Here is a 14,984-nt window from a genome sequence, read left to right on the forward strand (position 1 = left end):
AATGTTTAGATCTATGCAAAATCGTTGTTAAATCTTGTAGAAATCCTTCAGATCTGAATTATTCTTGGTGGAATGAGGTCAAAACTTGAAGTTCATAAGAACTCTATGATGACATCACCCTAGAACATCTCAAATCAACTGATTTCATGGTTAAAAGTTAAGATTCAAAGGTGAAAATAATGAAGAAGTGTGTGTAGATCATAGAAGTACAAGATTTAGGTTGAAAACTTACAAGAATCACGAGAAATCGAGAGAAAGAAGGTCTTGAACGTGCTGGTCGAGTGAGGGGGAGCTGTCACATCACTTGTGATGTGACAGGGGGTATTTATAGGTTGCCAAAAAGGCAAAGATGAGGTGCAGGTGTCGGATGGCATCCCGATCGGATAGCACCTCGATCGGATGGCAATCTGATCGGATGGCCATCCGATCGGATGGCCATTCGATCGATTGACCATTCGATCGATTGGCCATTCGATCGAGTGGCTCCGACGAGTTGCGTGTTAACGTTTCATTTCATGTTTTGAGCTGTTGCGATGCGTTTCAGTGGGCGTCGATTATGCGATGCGATAGGTTAATAATAGCCACACAAATACTATGTCTAACATACAATCATCCTAATTATCTTGCGCTTAGCATTTGCGATTAAATTGCGATAGAGTTGCGATTGCGTTTCGATTAATCACCACAAACACAAAGTAAACATGCACAAGTAACACATAAATAACACATACACATAAAACAATATTCGGAATCTACCAATCGAGGCACGAATGCGATTGCGATGCGATTATCGATAAAGCGAATAAGCGATAAAACATGCGGTAAACCTCGATTAAACATCGATTATTAATAGATACTCCACATAATACAACTAAAGCAAACAAAATAAAAGATTCGATCACAAGTCAATGTAGTAAAGTCAACAGTTAAGCAAGGAGCGACAGATCGCAATTAGCAATCTTTTCTTCCTTTGACTTTGACTTTCATAATACGGGGTGTTACAATAAGATTGAAACATACTTGATGAGGACATCGAGTAGAGCTCAACTCAAAGATACGATCTTTAAGCATCTCAGTGAAAACCTTGACAACTTCATGTGGCCCCGTATATAAAAACTAACCTATAAATATCCAACACTTCATAAATAAAGAATAAAAAAATATTGTACACCTCCATCGCCAGTAGCCGCTACACCTCCACCTGCAGTCACCTCGAATAATGAAACTAATGGGCCCTTTTTAGTGGTTCATTTAGTCAATTCCTGGTTAAAAATTAACTATTTTCTCTATCACCATTTTCATTAATTTTTAGTCATACTTCATACCTGAATCTATTTATAACAACGGCCCTTGGTATTGAAATGGAGTTGTTTGGTTCATCGGCTACAGTTCTGCCAGTGGGTCAAGTTACCATCACTTCAAGTTTCTATGCCCTCAATGCTTCAACTGACGCTCTTGCTATAATCCCTAAAGAAGAAACCAAACTTGAGACAAAATCCACTACTTGGGCTGATACATTGAACCGTTGGCTCGTTAACCTGAATATAGCTGGATGTGAGTTGTTTCATTCTGAATTTATAACGGGTTTGAATCGGGTTCATCATATACACAGTTTTAGAAATAAATAAAAGTTTTTAAATGCTAACTTTCATAAATCGGTTATATAAAATTCAAAACAAAATATAAAATTCAAAAAAATATAAAATATTAACGGGTCATGACGTGTTACCCGACCCGCTCAGTTTGTCTTATCTCATTTTTATGTCAAATATATGCTAATAATGAATCCTTTTTGTATGAGCCAGCTAAAACAAACCCATTGTTAGATATTGAATGGTGGAAATCCTAGAAAAAAGTAATATATATATATATATATATAGGGTGGGAGTTGGCTACAAAGTCCATTTTTCCTACAAAGTGTACAAAGTCATAAAACACCACAATTTCAGCCACAAAACACACTCAAAACCCACAAATAATAAAGTGAAGATTACTAAAATGCCATATTTGTGGGTTTTGTGTTGTGTTTTACATGATAAGGCTTTGATTTTCGAATGACTAACATTGGTGTGTTTTATGTTGATTATCATGTTGTGTTTTATATTCATAGTTTTAAGATGGTGTGTTTGAAGTTTTTATGGACTGTTAGGGTTTGGATATTGTGTTTTAGTGATCTTCACTCTGTTATTTGTGTGTTTTGAGTGTGTTTTATGGTTGAAATTCTCGTGTTTTATGACTTTGTACACTTTGTAGGAAAAATGGACTTTGTAGCCGAACCCCACCCAATATATATATATATATATATATAGGATAAGGATCATTACAGAACACTAATTATTGCGAGAACAAAAAGAACAACTCTAAATCACTAAATTTTGGGATTTAAGGTTCTTCTTTCTTAAATTTTATGTTTCTTACATTCATATATGTATTATATATACATTAAAATCATATATTCTCCCCTACACATAGTATACATACATGTAGGTAATTTAGCCTACACATAACCTACATGTGTGTAGGTTATTTAAAAACTGAAGATTTTTCATATTTGTTTTAAATTCTAGTGTGAGAAACAATAAATCTTACATTTATAACATTTTCATTTACTTTTTAGGTTTTTAGGATTAAAAAAAAATGAGAGATTCATTTTGTTCTGAGTGTTCTCGCAATATTTAGTGTTCTGCATAGAACCTTCCCCTATATATATATATATATATCAATCCAGTTCTACCTTTGTTAGGTAAAATGTGATTTAGATGAAGATCCCTGCTCAAATCTTCCCAAACAGCTTTTACCGAGAACAAATTCACGAACTTGTTCCCCTAAAACCAGGAATCATCTCATGTAAAAGGGAGTTAAAGTTTTATACGCATTTAACTTAATAATATGTAAAGTGGATTAGTAATTTGTTTCAACTTAATAATGCCAACAACATATTGTATCTTTTATTGACCAAATCTTTACGATGTTATTCATCACACAACTGGCAATACGATATATATTTGAAGGGTGGAAATCTTAGAAAAAGGTAAAAAAAATTTCAATCCAATTCTACCATTGTTAGTACTAAAAACTAATAATTAAAAAAATAAAGGTTTTAAAGTGCTAACTATGTAGGAATGAGCTATCAAAAAGTAATTAAATGATGGTCAAAAGATCCAAACTTTATACCTTCCTCATTAGGCCTTGCCTTACTTCATCATATCATCTGAGAGTGTATCAAAAGTCTTGAAATCAACCTTTTTTTTCTGTAAGAATCTTGACTACCTGATAGATCATAAAGATTGAGAAATCATTTTTGGCAGCAGGTTATAATAAAAAAAAACCTCATCGAATAGCAACAGAATCACAAATAAAAAGACAACAATCAATCAACTTTTTGCTGAAACCAGATAAGTTAGTCTTCTTGAATTAACAATAAAAAGCAAAATACTTTAAACGTACAACAGACAGCTTCAAAACACAACAAACTCATTCTTAAGGCACACTTCGAAGCTAATTTTGGACCCTCGCTTAATATCACCACTTATGTTTAGGTTGACCAATGTTAAGTCAAAATCATAGTACCGTATTAACAACATACATGGCCTATAACTAATTACCATCGGGCTTCACTATCATCATCTGCAGGTGGTGCTGCTATCGCAAAATCCCAAAACATTTGCATCATTGAAGTGGCAGCATCATTATTAATTCCTCCGGTACTTCCAACCTAAACATAAATAAACACAATAGTGTTTATAGACGTTTCTAAAAGTGAACCACCTATCTGTGAACCATATTAATACGAACCTAACCAGGGAGAATTTAGCTTACCGAAGCTACAACTATGAGAGTGATCTGGAGTATATCGATAATAGCAAGAACAACTACATTTGAGTCAGTGTACAAATGCTTCAGTACATATGTAAGCTTAACTATATATTTAATTTGAGTTACAAAAGTTTGCCGCTCCAAACAATGTGCGTCGAGGGACTGCTATTTTGTATACCACATCATTCAGGCTGGTATGGCGGCCCTTCATTTCTCCCTTCTTTACCCATCATTTCTGAAAAAAAAAACCTTTATGGCGTTTTTGGTAATATTATAACAATAACCACCAACAAATCAATGTCCTATGACAAATTATCATAAAATTCTTCACTTTGATCATCAGTATTGAAAAAAAGGTCACAAAAAAACAGAGGAACCAATTTTTGTAGTTGACATAATGAATGGAAATATACATAAGTCAAAATTACCTATTTACTTCTCACCCATATGACATTCAGTGCCTCCTTTTTCTATCCATCAAGTTCTTCAATCACCAGCTTTATCTTTGACTTGTTCCTATTCAATGAGGATACCGTATAGTTAAACTTGCAAAATAAGGTAATCAGGTATCAAAATATTGACTAACTTTAAAGTTACCTCTTAAAATGCCATCTCTGGTTGACACCAATGTTGAGGCAAAACCTCTTTTGAACTAAACCCATAATGCAGCTTTCAAAATCCGTCATTAGTGTCTCGTGCAATGATATAACCCTAAGATTTTACAAAAAAGGAATCATAAATTATTTTCCATCGGAATGTTAGGTAAAATATGGTTTAGATGAAGATCCCTGCTCAAATATTCCCTAACAGCCTTTTTCTGTGAACATAAAAATCATTTTTATTAAAACCTAATTTGGGTTCTTATACAAACTTGATGCATACTTCACCAACACAACTACAACCTTATGACTTAAGCCCTTCACCACCATTTCCTTAAATAGTTAGATTGTGATATTACATGCTTTGACTTAAGCTCGAACTACCTAAAATAGATTAACTCAAGTGTTAGTTAGATTATATGGTAACAAAAAGAGACATTGCAAGTTCAAAGAAAAAATATATAAATATAATAAGCATAAGTTTTGAGCACCTGAGCAAAGTTACCCTTCCAGTAGCCTTTAATGCCTTCTTGCTTCCCTACAGATACAAAGGCCTGCCAAAACCAAACATAGGTTATAAGTTGAACAATTACAAGTCTCTTAATTCCATGATGTATTAAATGAAAAGAAATAATGAACTTGTATAAACCCAATAGCTTTCTTAGGCTAAAAGGTGTGGGGGGGCATGGTTGGGTCATTAATTGCCATGTAGGATCATTAATAAATTGCTATACCACCCCCTTACTTCATTCACCATGGTTGACATGGATTAAACCATGGCAACCATGACCCTCCTTTCCTTTTTTAATGTTCTTTTTTCCTTTTTTACAAATAAATTAAAATAAAAGATTATTGGTTTGGGTCATGACCACACCCTTAGGGTAGTGGTTTTGAATGATGGGTTAAAAGTAAGTGACATGGCGCTAATGTGGAAGGTCATGGAGATCATAAGGATAATGACCACACCCTATAGCCTTAGGCCATGAGTCTGCAATCAAATCAAATCAAATCAAATCAAATCAAATCAAATCAAATATATGAATATTATATTTATATTCCCCTGAAGATAAACAGAGCACATATCCTATATATGCATTTCATTGTTTCCAGTCACTCAAAATCCATATAACAAAAACAATGAAGTAAATAAAAACACAACAACAATGTTACTGAATCAAACTTTTCTACCAAATCGACGAATTTAAAAAAATTACTAAACAAAAACATGACAAAAAAAATTAATAAATAATCTCAAACATGTGATATATACTTACCAATGTGTAACGACAAAGGTGGACTTGAAGTACGAAAGACTCGATCTTTCACATTTTAACCTTTTACATATTAGAGATTAAATAAAATCGAATTGATCCATTCATAAGTAAATGAATCTTTAGTAATTTAAGGCCCTCCTTGTTTTCCTAAAGATCAAGAACACATATTTTTGTGAATCGATTGGAGAAGAATATTGATGTAGAGGGACGAAGAAGGGCTGCTATTGTTTATGAGAGAAATGAAACGCAGACAATGATCTCAATAATTGAGATCTGTTAATTTATATTAGATCCGAAAAAGGGGAAGTGGGTGATCCAAATCAAGAAATCCAAACTGATTTAATCGGATCCCGTGTGGATTTTTATTAAAATGGAGCCCAATAAATCGATACAACATAAGAAAACCGAAAACTGTAAACATCAAAAAACGATATCATACCTGTCATAACAATGGATGAATCGCCGGAGAACAAAGCAATGGTACATAAAGAGTCAGTATGTAGTTATGAGAAGAAAAAGAAAATAAACGATTAATGAGATTAGAATCGTAAACAAAGAAATCAGGAACAATAAAATCAAAAACAAAGAAACATACCTTTGATTGGTTATCAGGATTGATTTGTGTGAAGAAGAAGAAGATGATGATGCAGAGGTTTGGCTAGGGTTTGCAATGAAAAGTAAAGTGAGAGAAACTTGAATCAAAGAAGATGGATTGGATCATATGGAAGATCGATTTCACAGAAACATGTAGAGGGATTTAGGGTTTCAGAGAATTTTAGTAGGTTGAATTGTGTGTGTTTTGAGAAGTGTGGTTGTGAAGCTTTAGGGTTTGTTAAAGACAACATATATGATCCATTTGATACCGGGTCACCCCATTGTAAAAACGGATCCCGCGTCCAGAGTTGAATTTTTGTGTTTTGAGAATTTTGGTTTGTGTATTAAGAATTGAGATGGATTCCCTCCCAAAAACACCCTCTAATCCACCATAACATGCCACAACAGCAAAAATGCTCCACCATCCCATGACACATGACCCAAATCATCTCATTTATTAATATATATAGATATTCATATGTGGTATTTTTAGTGAGCGTTGGTAAAAAGGAAGGACATATGCGAGAAAAGATGGGTAAGAAACCATTATATAATTTTCTTTAATATTTATACATGCAATTATGCGTAACTATAAATAAGAGTCGAGTGTTTCCCATTTTGTTATGCTATTTAGATAATATGTTTTCTAATTTTCTGCCAGAAGTTGACTAACACATTTTCTTGATGAAACATGAATAGTAATTTTAAATTTAAAATAATATATAGCTTTTTAATATTTTATTATATCAATATATTTTTTTAATATTTACTTTTAACATATTTTTATTTTTTCCTATTTACTTTTAGCATATTTTCATTTTTTCATTTTTTAAAACCATATTTCCTTTATCATTTATTTTGTTTTTAGTAATTCTTTTTTCCTTTTTTAAATCATCTTTACTTTATCAATTAACTTGATATTTTTTTAATAACTTATGTTCATTATTTTTTTTTATAAAAACTTAATTACGTAGTTGTTGTTAATTTTTACCCTCGACCAGTATAAGTTTTATTAAAAACAAATTTTATATTCAGAATAAAGTATTTATTTGGTATCGTAAAATGATACGATGATAAACTAAACCGATACTAACTGTTTGGATTTCTAAACAACATGCTACATTTTCAAATAACGTTTGTTTTATATTATCATTTCCTCCGTTTCACCGCAACTCGCGGCAGAAAAAAAAAAACCTAGTTTAATTTATCGTCCATGGCTTATGCAAAATAAATTGATGTTATATATATATATATATATTTTCAAAAAAGAATTACTATAACAATCATTTATTGATACATTTATATCATAGCGAATGAAGTATGAACTATGAAAAACTAAAGTCATGAAGTCTTGATAAGAAAAAGCAGATATCTATACGTGTTTACATCAATAAAAATAAATACCGATATTGGTATTGAAGTTGTTAAATCGGTATCTGTCTGGTTCGTTTCATTACATATAGAATAATTGATATAATTGGCGAACACAAGTCATTTAAAGTATAAAGGTCAAAAAACACAGAAAGACAAAACCTAAAAAAAAAAAATTCAGAAAATAACAGAAACACAATAGAGCTACAATGATTTTGTGTTGTTATTTAATAGTATTTATAATTATAATTATAACTAGTTTTTTCTACGTCGTGCATTGCGGCAAAACCGGGCAAATGATAATAAAACAACGTGATTTGAAAATAAAGCATGTTGTTTAGAAAGGCAAACCATTAGAACGGTTTAGTTTATTATTGTACCGTTTTATGATACAAAATAAATACTTTATTTTGAGTACAACTTCGTTTTTAACCAAACTTATCACGGAATGTCGAGGGAAAAATCAAATACAACTACTTACTTAAGATTTTAGAAAAAAAATTATAAACGTAAATTATCAAAGAAGTATCGAATTATTTGATAAATTAATATATGTTCTAAAAAAAGAAAAAAAAGAATGATTAAAAAAATGGTAAAGAAATATATGGTTTTAAAAAAAATATGTTATTAAAAGTAAATATAATAATACTCTATTATAATATATTAAATAAAAAATAATAAAAAAGCTATATATTATTTTAAAAATAAAGTTACTATTCATTGTATTTCGTTATCTCTCTCTCTCTCTCTCTCTCTATATATATATATATATATATATATATATATATATAGAGGGCGGTTAACCTACATAATGACTAATCGTACATAACATACGTTATAATCCTGACCGTTGGATCAAACGATTAAAAGCGGGATTAAATAAATGTTTAAGGGTCTGGCTAAAACGTAATTATTTGAATCAAAGGTTAAAATGGTCAATTCCTATACCTAAAAACCCGGCTAAATCTCAGTATCTAATCAATAAGTATCTAATCAATAACCATATTTGTTCATCAAAAAATTCGGTGACTTTCAAACGACTCGGAGCGACGGAGAAAAGACGATTCCGACCGTCGGTGAAAGAAGACTAACAACGGTGAAATAGTAACGAACATCGATTTCACTTGAGAATGACGAATACGGCATTAAGAGGTATCGATTCAATCCCGTTTATTTTGTTAGACAGTCCCAACCTTATACTTGAACTAATCGGCGGTTACATTATACCTTGAAGCAGCTAAAAGAGAAAGCAGGAGCAAGAAAAGAAATGATCCGGTGAAGCCGGTGCACATTAGCGGCATAACTACAGGTTTGATGTTGATTGTTGTTTTTTAAAGCCAAAATTAGGGTTGATCCACTAGCGTTATTTGATAAGAACAAGCGTAATTGTTTGTTGATTCATTGATATGTCGAAGCGGGATTATCAGGATCAACATTAGATCATGATTCTCTTTAATGAACTAGCGGAATTAGGTTACATTGTGAAATTGGGAATTTTACCACTTGATATTGGGCGTCTGATCTAATTGTGAAATTGAATCATTTTAGCTATCAAACAACATTAGCATGATTGATATGGAAATATAGAATTAGGTTGCCTTGCCGGTGCACATTAGCGGCATAACTACAGTTTTGATGTTGGTTGATGTTTTTCAAGCCAAAATTAGGGTGATTAACTAGCGTTATTTGATAAGAACAAGCGTAATTTTTTGTTGATTCATTAATATGTAGAAGCGGGATTATCAGGCTCAACATTAGATGATGATTCTCTTTAATAAACTAGCGGAATTAGGTTACATTGTGAAATTGGGCATTTTACCACTTGATATTTGGGGCGTCTGATCTAATTGTGTAATTGAATCATTTTAGCTATCAAACAACATTAGCAAGATTGATATGGAAATATTGAATCAGATTACAGTGTGAATTGGGATATGAAACTTATAATCTTTGGGTTTCTGCGGTAATTGTAAAATTGGTGATTTAGAGGTAACAAGCGGCATTAGTATGATAGCTATTACATATTGATATGACCTACCGGTTCTAGCTTAAAAATTGTGTAGTTGTAGATTTTGAGATAGCAAGCAGCATTAGCATGATTCATCCCATCTTTTAAAAACTTTGTATTGGAATATGATGTAGGGGTTGCTGATGATGATGATGATTTTGAGCCCCCGATTCAGGCGATTATGACAAAGCAACCTCATAAATCAAAGGTTAATAAAAAGCATACAAACTATAGTCTAGAAGATGATGATGATGACTTTGAAGAACCTATTAGAAATTTGATAGTCAAAAGAGGTGAAAACACAAGAAAAAGGCCAAGTACTACAACTAACCAAGATGGTGAAGACTTTGAACCAGTAAAAAAGAAACAATCGAAAAACGAAAAGCAGATGGATCCTATCGAGGGGAAACGGAAGATTACCGATGCAGAACCTTTTAGGTCAGAACCAAGACCGTTCTATCATTATCATCATGATGTAATACGCCTACGGTGCAGTCCTTCAGGTTTTTTGGATACAGTTAAGCACTTTACTGAAGCGCAGGTGGCGGATGTGAAAAGCATTGGATTTGGTGATGTCCTTAATATAAAGCTTTATCATATAAGCACACGTTTAGGGTATTGGCTCGTACGAAACTATGACGAGCAATACAACACACTAAACATAGGAAATCACAAGATAAAAATCACCCGAGATTCAGTACATGACGTGTTTGGTATTCCAAAGGGTAATGTTATTGTACGAGAAAAAAATAAGCCTAGAAAAGGAGCAATAGTGGAGAAAAATACGGCTACTCAAGGCGCAGAAACAACCATAGATGAGTTCAAAAACCAGTGGCCAGACACAAACAAAATTACTCATACTTTGCTTGCAAGAACTATGTCAGAGCAAACCACTGGCGGACGATTATTCAAGCTAAATTTCCTAGCCTACTGGAACACTTTGTTTGTAGAGATAACAAAGTCAACAACTGTTAAACAAAGTTTTCTACTTGCAATTGACAAAGAGGAAGACATTCCAAATCTGGACTGGTGCTCCTTCGTTTTAGAATCGCTGAAACGAACAAGACAAGGTTGGAAAAAGTTAGACTCACAATACAATGGCCCGGTTGCATTCCTAACGGTATGTTATGTACACATCTTTAACGGTTATGCTAAATACGATATTAATATTAATAATTTGTTTTTTTTCAAAAAACAATATGCAGCTTCTATACAGCCATTATTTCAACCAAAGACACAAAATTTTCGATGAACCTGTCAAAATGCCTGTCATACATTATGTAACCTCTGGTATGATCGACGACATGGAAGAATATTTATACAACAACGGGCCGCTAGGTGTTGAAGATTGTGATGAAGTGGAAGAAGACGAAGGAGCAAATGATAATCGCCAGGATCAACCACATGTTACTGCCTCGCGCATAAATGGCAATGATCATCAAAATCAAGAGGCTACGACTGCACCATTCGAAATCGTAAAAGAAAACACATCGACGGTGTACACTGACCTTTTCGCTGACAACATCCCGATACACGAGGCAGCTGCGGTACAAGAAAACCTCACCGAATTCAATACATTAGATGAGATGGAAGATACGGATGAGTACATGATACCACCAGTGGATACGACACATGTCTACAACAGAAGAAACCTGACTGGAAACCTGGATGGGGAGGATCCGATTGACGAAGGAGACATACCATCAAATACGGATTGGTTTGACGGGTGGAATCCGAATGAACATATTTCAGACATGAATTTAGATGAAATGGACATAGGGACACAAACGCAAAAAGAGATTGACTACTGCAGCACTCCAGTTCAACTAACCGGGGTGATCTATGATCATGCTGCGTGGGAAGCCTCGAAAAAAAATAAAAAGGTAAACTTGATTTTTTGTTTGTTTTTGTTTTTATTTATTTATTTTTTTTTTCTGTCAATAAGAGATGCTATAGAGCTTGTTTATGATGTTAGACAATAATTCTGTAGATGTAATAACGCATACTGGGTAACAAATTAATAACGCATGATATAAAACTTGATAATCACGCATGGTATTGTAGAAAAATGAAACTTGGCTTCTTAAACTGGGAATCACGCTATAACTGTTAATCACGCTAGAACTTGATAATCACGAATGGTCTTGTAAAAAAATGAAACTTGGCTTCTTAAACTGGTAATCACGCTAGAACTGTTAATCACGCTTGAACTTTTTGCAACTTGGCTTCTTAGACTTGTAATCACGCTATAACTGTTAATCACGCTTGATCTTTTTGACTGTCCAATTCCGCAGGTGTTGTTGAAAACAATGGACAATAATATAAAGAAATACATTTCTCTTGTTTCGGATATGAATGCTCTCGTTAAGGGTGTAAAGGAGAAGTTTTTCTGGGATGTTGAAATTATGGAAAGGTGTAAAAGATGGAATGATGCGGTTAAAAATTCCGTTTCTACGGATACAGTTTCGATACCTGCTGAAGTAAGCTATGCTGGTGATGAGGTGGTTCAAAACAAAGTCGGACAATGTGGCGAAACAAATCAAGAGTTAGAGGGCGATGGAGATGCAAAATTGGAACATCAAAACACGGTGAAAGATAAAGGTATATAATAACTTCTCTTATTTGTTAATATTTACGTGAAATTATGATTAATAAAAACAAAACGTATGGGATTTTATAGGATGTGATGATGTTCATGATACCCCATTTGATGATGGTGGTATTTCGGACTCGTGCCTGGCTGCCTTACAAACCATCGAACCAGGCGTATACAGGCAGACTACAGAAGGTAACAAAAATATGTTCATTACTAAACAAAGGTGCATTTTTTTAGCTTGTGATTACAAAACAAATTAATCCAAATCAAACATGAAAACAGTGGCGCAAGCAGATGTGGTGAACAACATGGACCAACCTGTAAATTTGGCAGAGTGCAGTCAACAACAAGCACATAAACAGAATACAATAACCGACGCCTATGATAAAGATAAGCCTCCGACAACATCAGCTGATGAACCTGCTGAAGTGACCGAAGCAGAAATGCAGTCTGTTGAGACACTTTTAAAATTGGCTCCAATCCTGCAAACATCAAGTGCGGGTAATCAAAAAACTCCTGTCTCAGCGAACACAAATAAAACGGATGACGAGAGGCATACACAGCTAGTAACAACGCGTATCAAGATGATCAGGGAAAAGAGGGAAAAGCGGCTGGCAGAACTAGGTGACGCATATAGATCGCCTTACTGCAACAGGGTAACCAACCTATATGAGCCACTTTTGGTACGTGACCAAAACATCATCTGTTATCTCTTAGCTCCGATGGGAGATATTGGGTAAGATTTTGAATCCTAAAAATTAGTTAAGAATTTTCATCTTTTTTTTTTTAACTTTTCTTTGTTGGTATTAAAAAACAACAGGACATTGATATACAAGTCTGACAGTGGAGTCGAAGCGCTTAAAATCATATTTGAAACCTTCCACCCATCGCAATACATATCATATGGTGGAATGGACACATTTGTAGATGTTTTAAACTTTGAAGAGAAAAAAAGGGACAGAAAATCATCACCCTACAGGCTGTTCTTACCAACTACAATATTGGTAAGTTTTCCAACATTAATCACGCAAAGGTTGAAAAATTAATATGTTAATCACGCATGGTTGCATTTTTTTTGAAAAAAATCACTAAATATGTTAATCACGCATGGTTTGATTTTTTATGAAAAAAATTGCGAAAAATCTTGCAGCAAGACGAAATGTTTGAGCCAAAAATCACAGATAGTGATCGATTGAAAGTATTCGGACCAGGCGTAGACGATATATTGTGTAAGTATCAGGTGAAGAAAGTTGACAAAGTTGATCTCATCTTCATTCCAGTACTACTTTCTGATCATTACTGGTGCCTATGCTTTAACATGAAAAATGGAGATATCGAGTTAATCGATAACTCTCGGTATGCCGAATCGTTTACCAAACGCTACCGTGGACGCCCCGAAAAGCTGGTAATTCTAAATAGCTTTTTATCCTTATGATGAATAGGTAATAATATGATTTTTTATCGTGCTTATAGCGGAGAGTCCTAGTGCTATACCTAAAAGGCAAACTTGGACAAAAAGAGTGGATAACAAAGTTGGAAAAAGCAAAAATAATTCGAAAGGAAATGGAGTGGAGAACTCTTCAAAACGGTAGTGACTGTGATGTCTTCACTATGAGGCATATGGAGACATACAAGGGCAAATCTCCATGGAATGCAGGGTTTAAAACGGAAGACCAGAAAGCAATGCAAGATTCACAACTACGGTTTTTGCGGTACAGGTATCTTAGTAAGATTGTATTGTCCGACTACAATCTTATAAGGAAGGAGGTATACGACAAAGCTACGGACTTTATGGCGAATTCGATCCCCGCTAATGCTTTGCACGATCTAGATAGCAAAATAAGTAACAGATTAGAGCAGTTCTTCAAGCTCAAAAAGAGGAAACAAAATGAAAAGTCGTAGGACTACTATCTTGCTGTCTTTTGTTCCAAACATCTTTGTCATTTGGATCTTTTATTTCTATTTATAATTCTAATAATTTCTAGTTATAAACATAAACTAGTCGGACATTTTCATTATTCAAAAACACAACTTTCATACAAAAATATAAAAAACACTTAGATAGACATGATTTCGCAACCATATATGATTGACGATACATAAAAACCATCAGAAATAAGTCTCTAGAAACTGGATCTTCAACTCCATAGAGCATCCCAAGACGGTAATGGCGTCCGCGAGTTGTTTTAACTGTTTCTCATCCCGCTTGCCAAGATCAACCATAAACATCATAGCCACCTCTTTGACACTTGAATCTGACATACCAGACAACAAATTCAGTATTTCTTCCCTCCTTTTCATGTTCTCTCTGACCCTATGAATGTTAGTTTCTAGCAAGTCTTTACAAGACTTGTCTTCAGCTATTTGATCCTCAATTCTCTTTTTTAGATAGGCACGCATACCTGATGAAGAAGACGAACCACTCGATGAATTACAAGACTCTGCCATGTTTTAAAATAAAAATTGAACGGATAAAAAATGAATGGTTTTCCATCAATATATAAAAGGGAATTGCAGAGCAAGAGGACAATATAAAATTATTGACCATGACAGCTGTTTTTTTTTTTGTAGTTTTGTTAAAAAATAACGCTTGAATATAAGAAATAACGCATGACCAATTTATACAGCAGGAATTATAAAAAAAACGCATGCCCCAGTTTTAATTAGGCATGAAATCACGCTAGTCCACATTATACCGCATTAACTAAAAAAAATAACGCATGTCA

The 14,984-nt window shown here is 33.7% G+C and overlaps 1 protein-coding gene and 1 long non-coding RNA gene across 7 annotated transcripts; one reads left to right on the forward strand and one right to left on the reverse strand.

Moving 5' to 3' along the window:
- Window positions 1-862: 862 nt before the first annotated feature.
- LOC118481960 lies at window positions 863-6,490 on the reverse strand. Of its 6 annotated transcripts, none has more exons than XR_004866435.1 (9): window positions 6,285-6,490; window positions 4,907-4,969; window positions 4,414-4,527; window positions 4,245-4,332; window positions 3,995-4,051; window positions 3,820-3,872; window positions 3,606-3,715; window positions 3,175-3,270; window positions 863-1,538 (listed from the first exon to the last, which is right to left on the reverse strand). It is a non-coding gene; the product is annotated as an uncharacterized LOC118481960 (long non-coding RNA). The 6 variants fall into 6 exon arrangements; XR_004866426.1 differs by having other exon boundaries at window positions 863-1,201; window positions 1,326-1,538; window positions 3,820-4,051; XR_004866445.1 differs by adding an exon at window positions 4,719-4,799 and having other exon boundaries at window positions 3,820-4,051.
- Window positions 6,491-8,784: 2,294 nt separating this feature from the next.
- On the forward strand, window positions 8,785-14,160 carry LOC110911141. The gene is made up of 10 exons (XM_022155765.1): window positions 8,785-8,806; window positions 8,889-8,963; window positions 9,797-10,782; window positions 10,868-11,545; window positions 11,957-12,263; window positions 12,343-12,450; window positions 12,541-12,994; window positions 13,079-13,262; window positions 13,409-13,663; window positions 13,732-14,160. Exons 1-10 carry the CDS (start codon window positions 8,785-8,787, stop codon window positions 14,158-14,160), a joined length of 3,498 nt encoding a protein of 1,165 aa, XP_022011457.1.
- Window positions 14,161-14,984: the final 824 nt, after the last annotated feature.

Source organism: Helianthus annuus, chromosome 1 (genome assembly GCF_002127325.2).
Source record: "Helianthus annuus cultivar XRQ/B chromosome 1, HanXRQr2.0-SUNRISE, whole genome shotgun sequence".
In the NCBI taxonomy this organism is placed as follows: domain Eukaryota; kingdom Viridiplantae; phylum Streptophyta; class Magnoliopsida; order Asterales; family Asteraceae; genus Helianthus; species Helianthus annuus.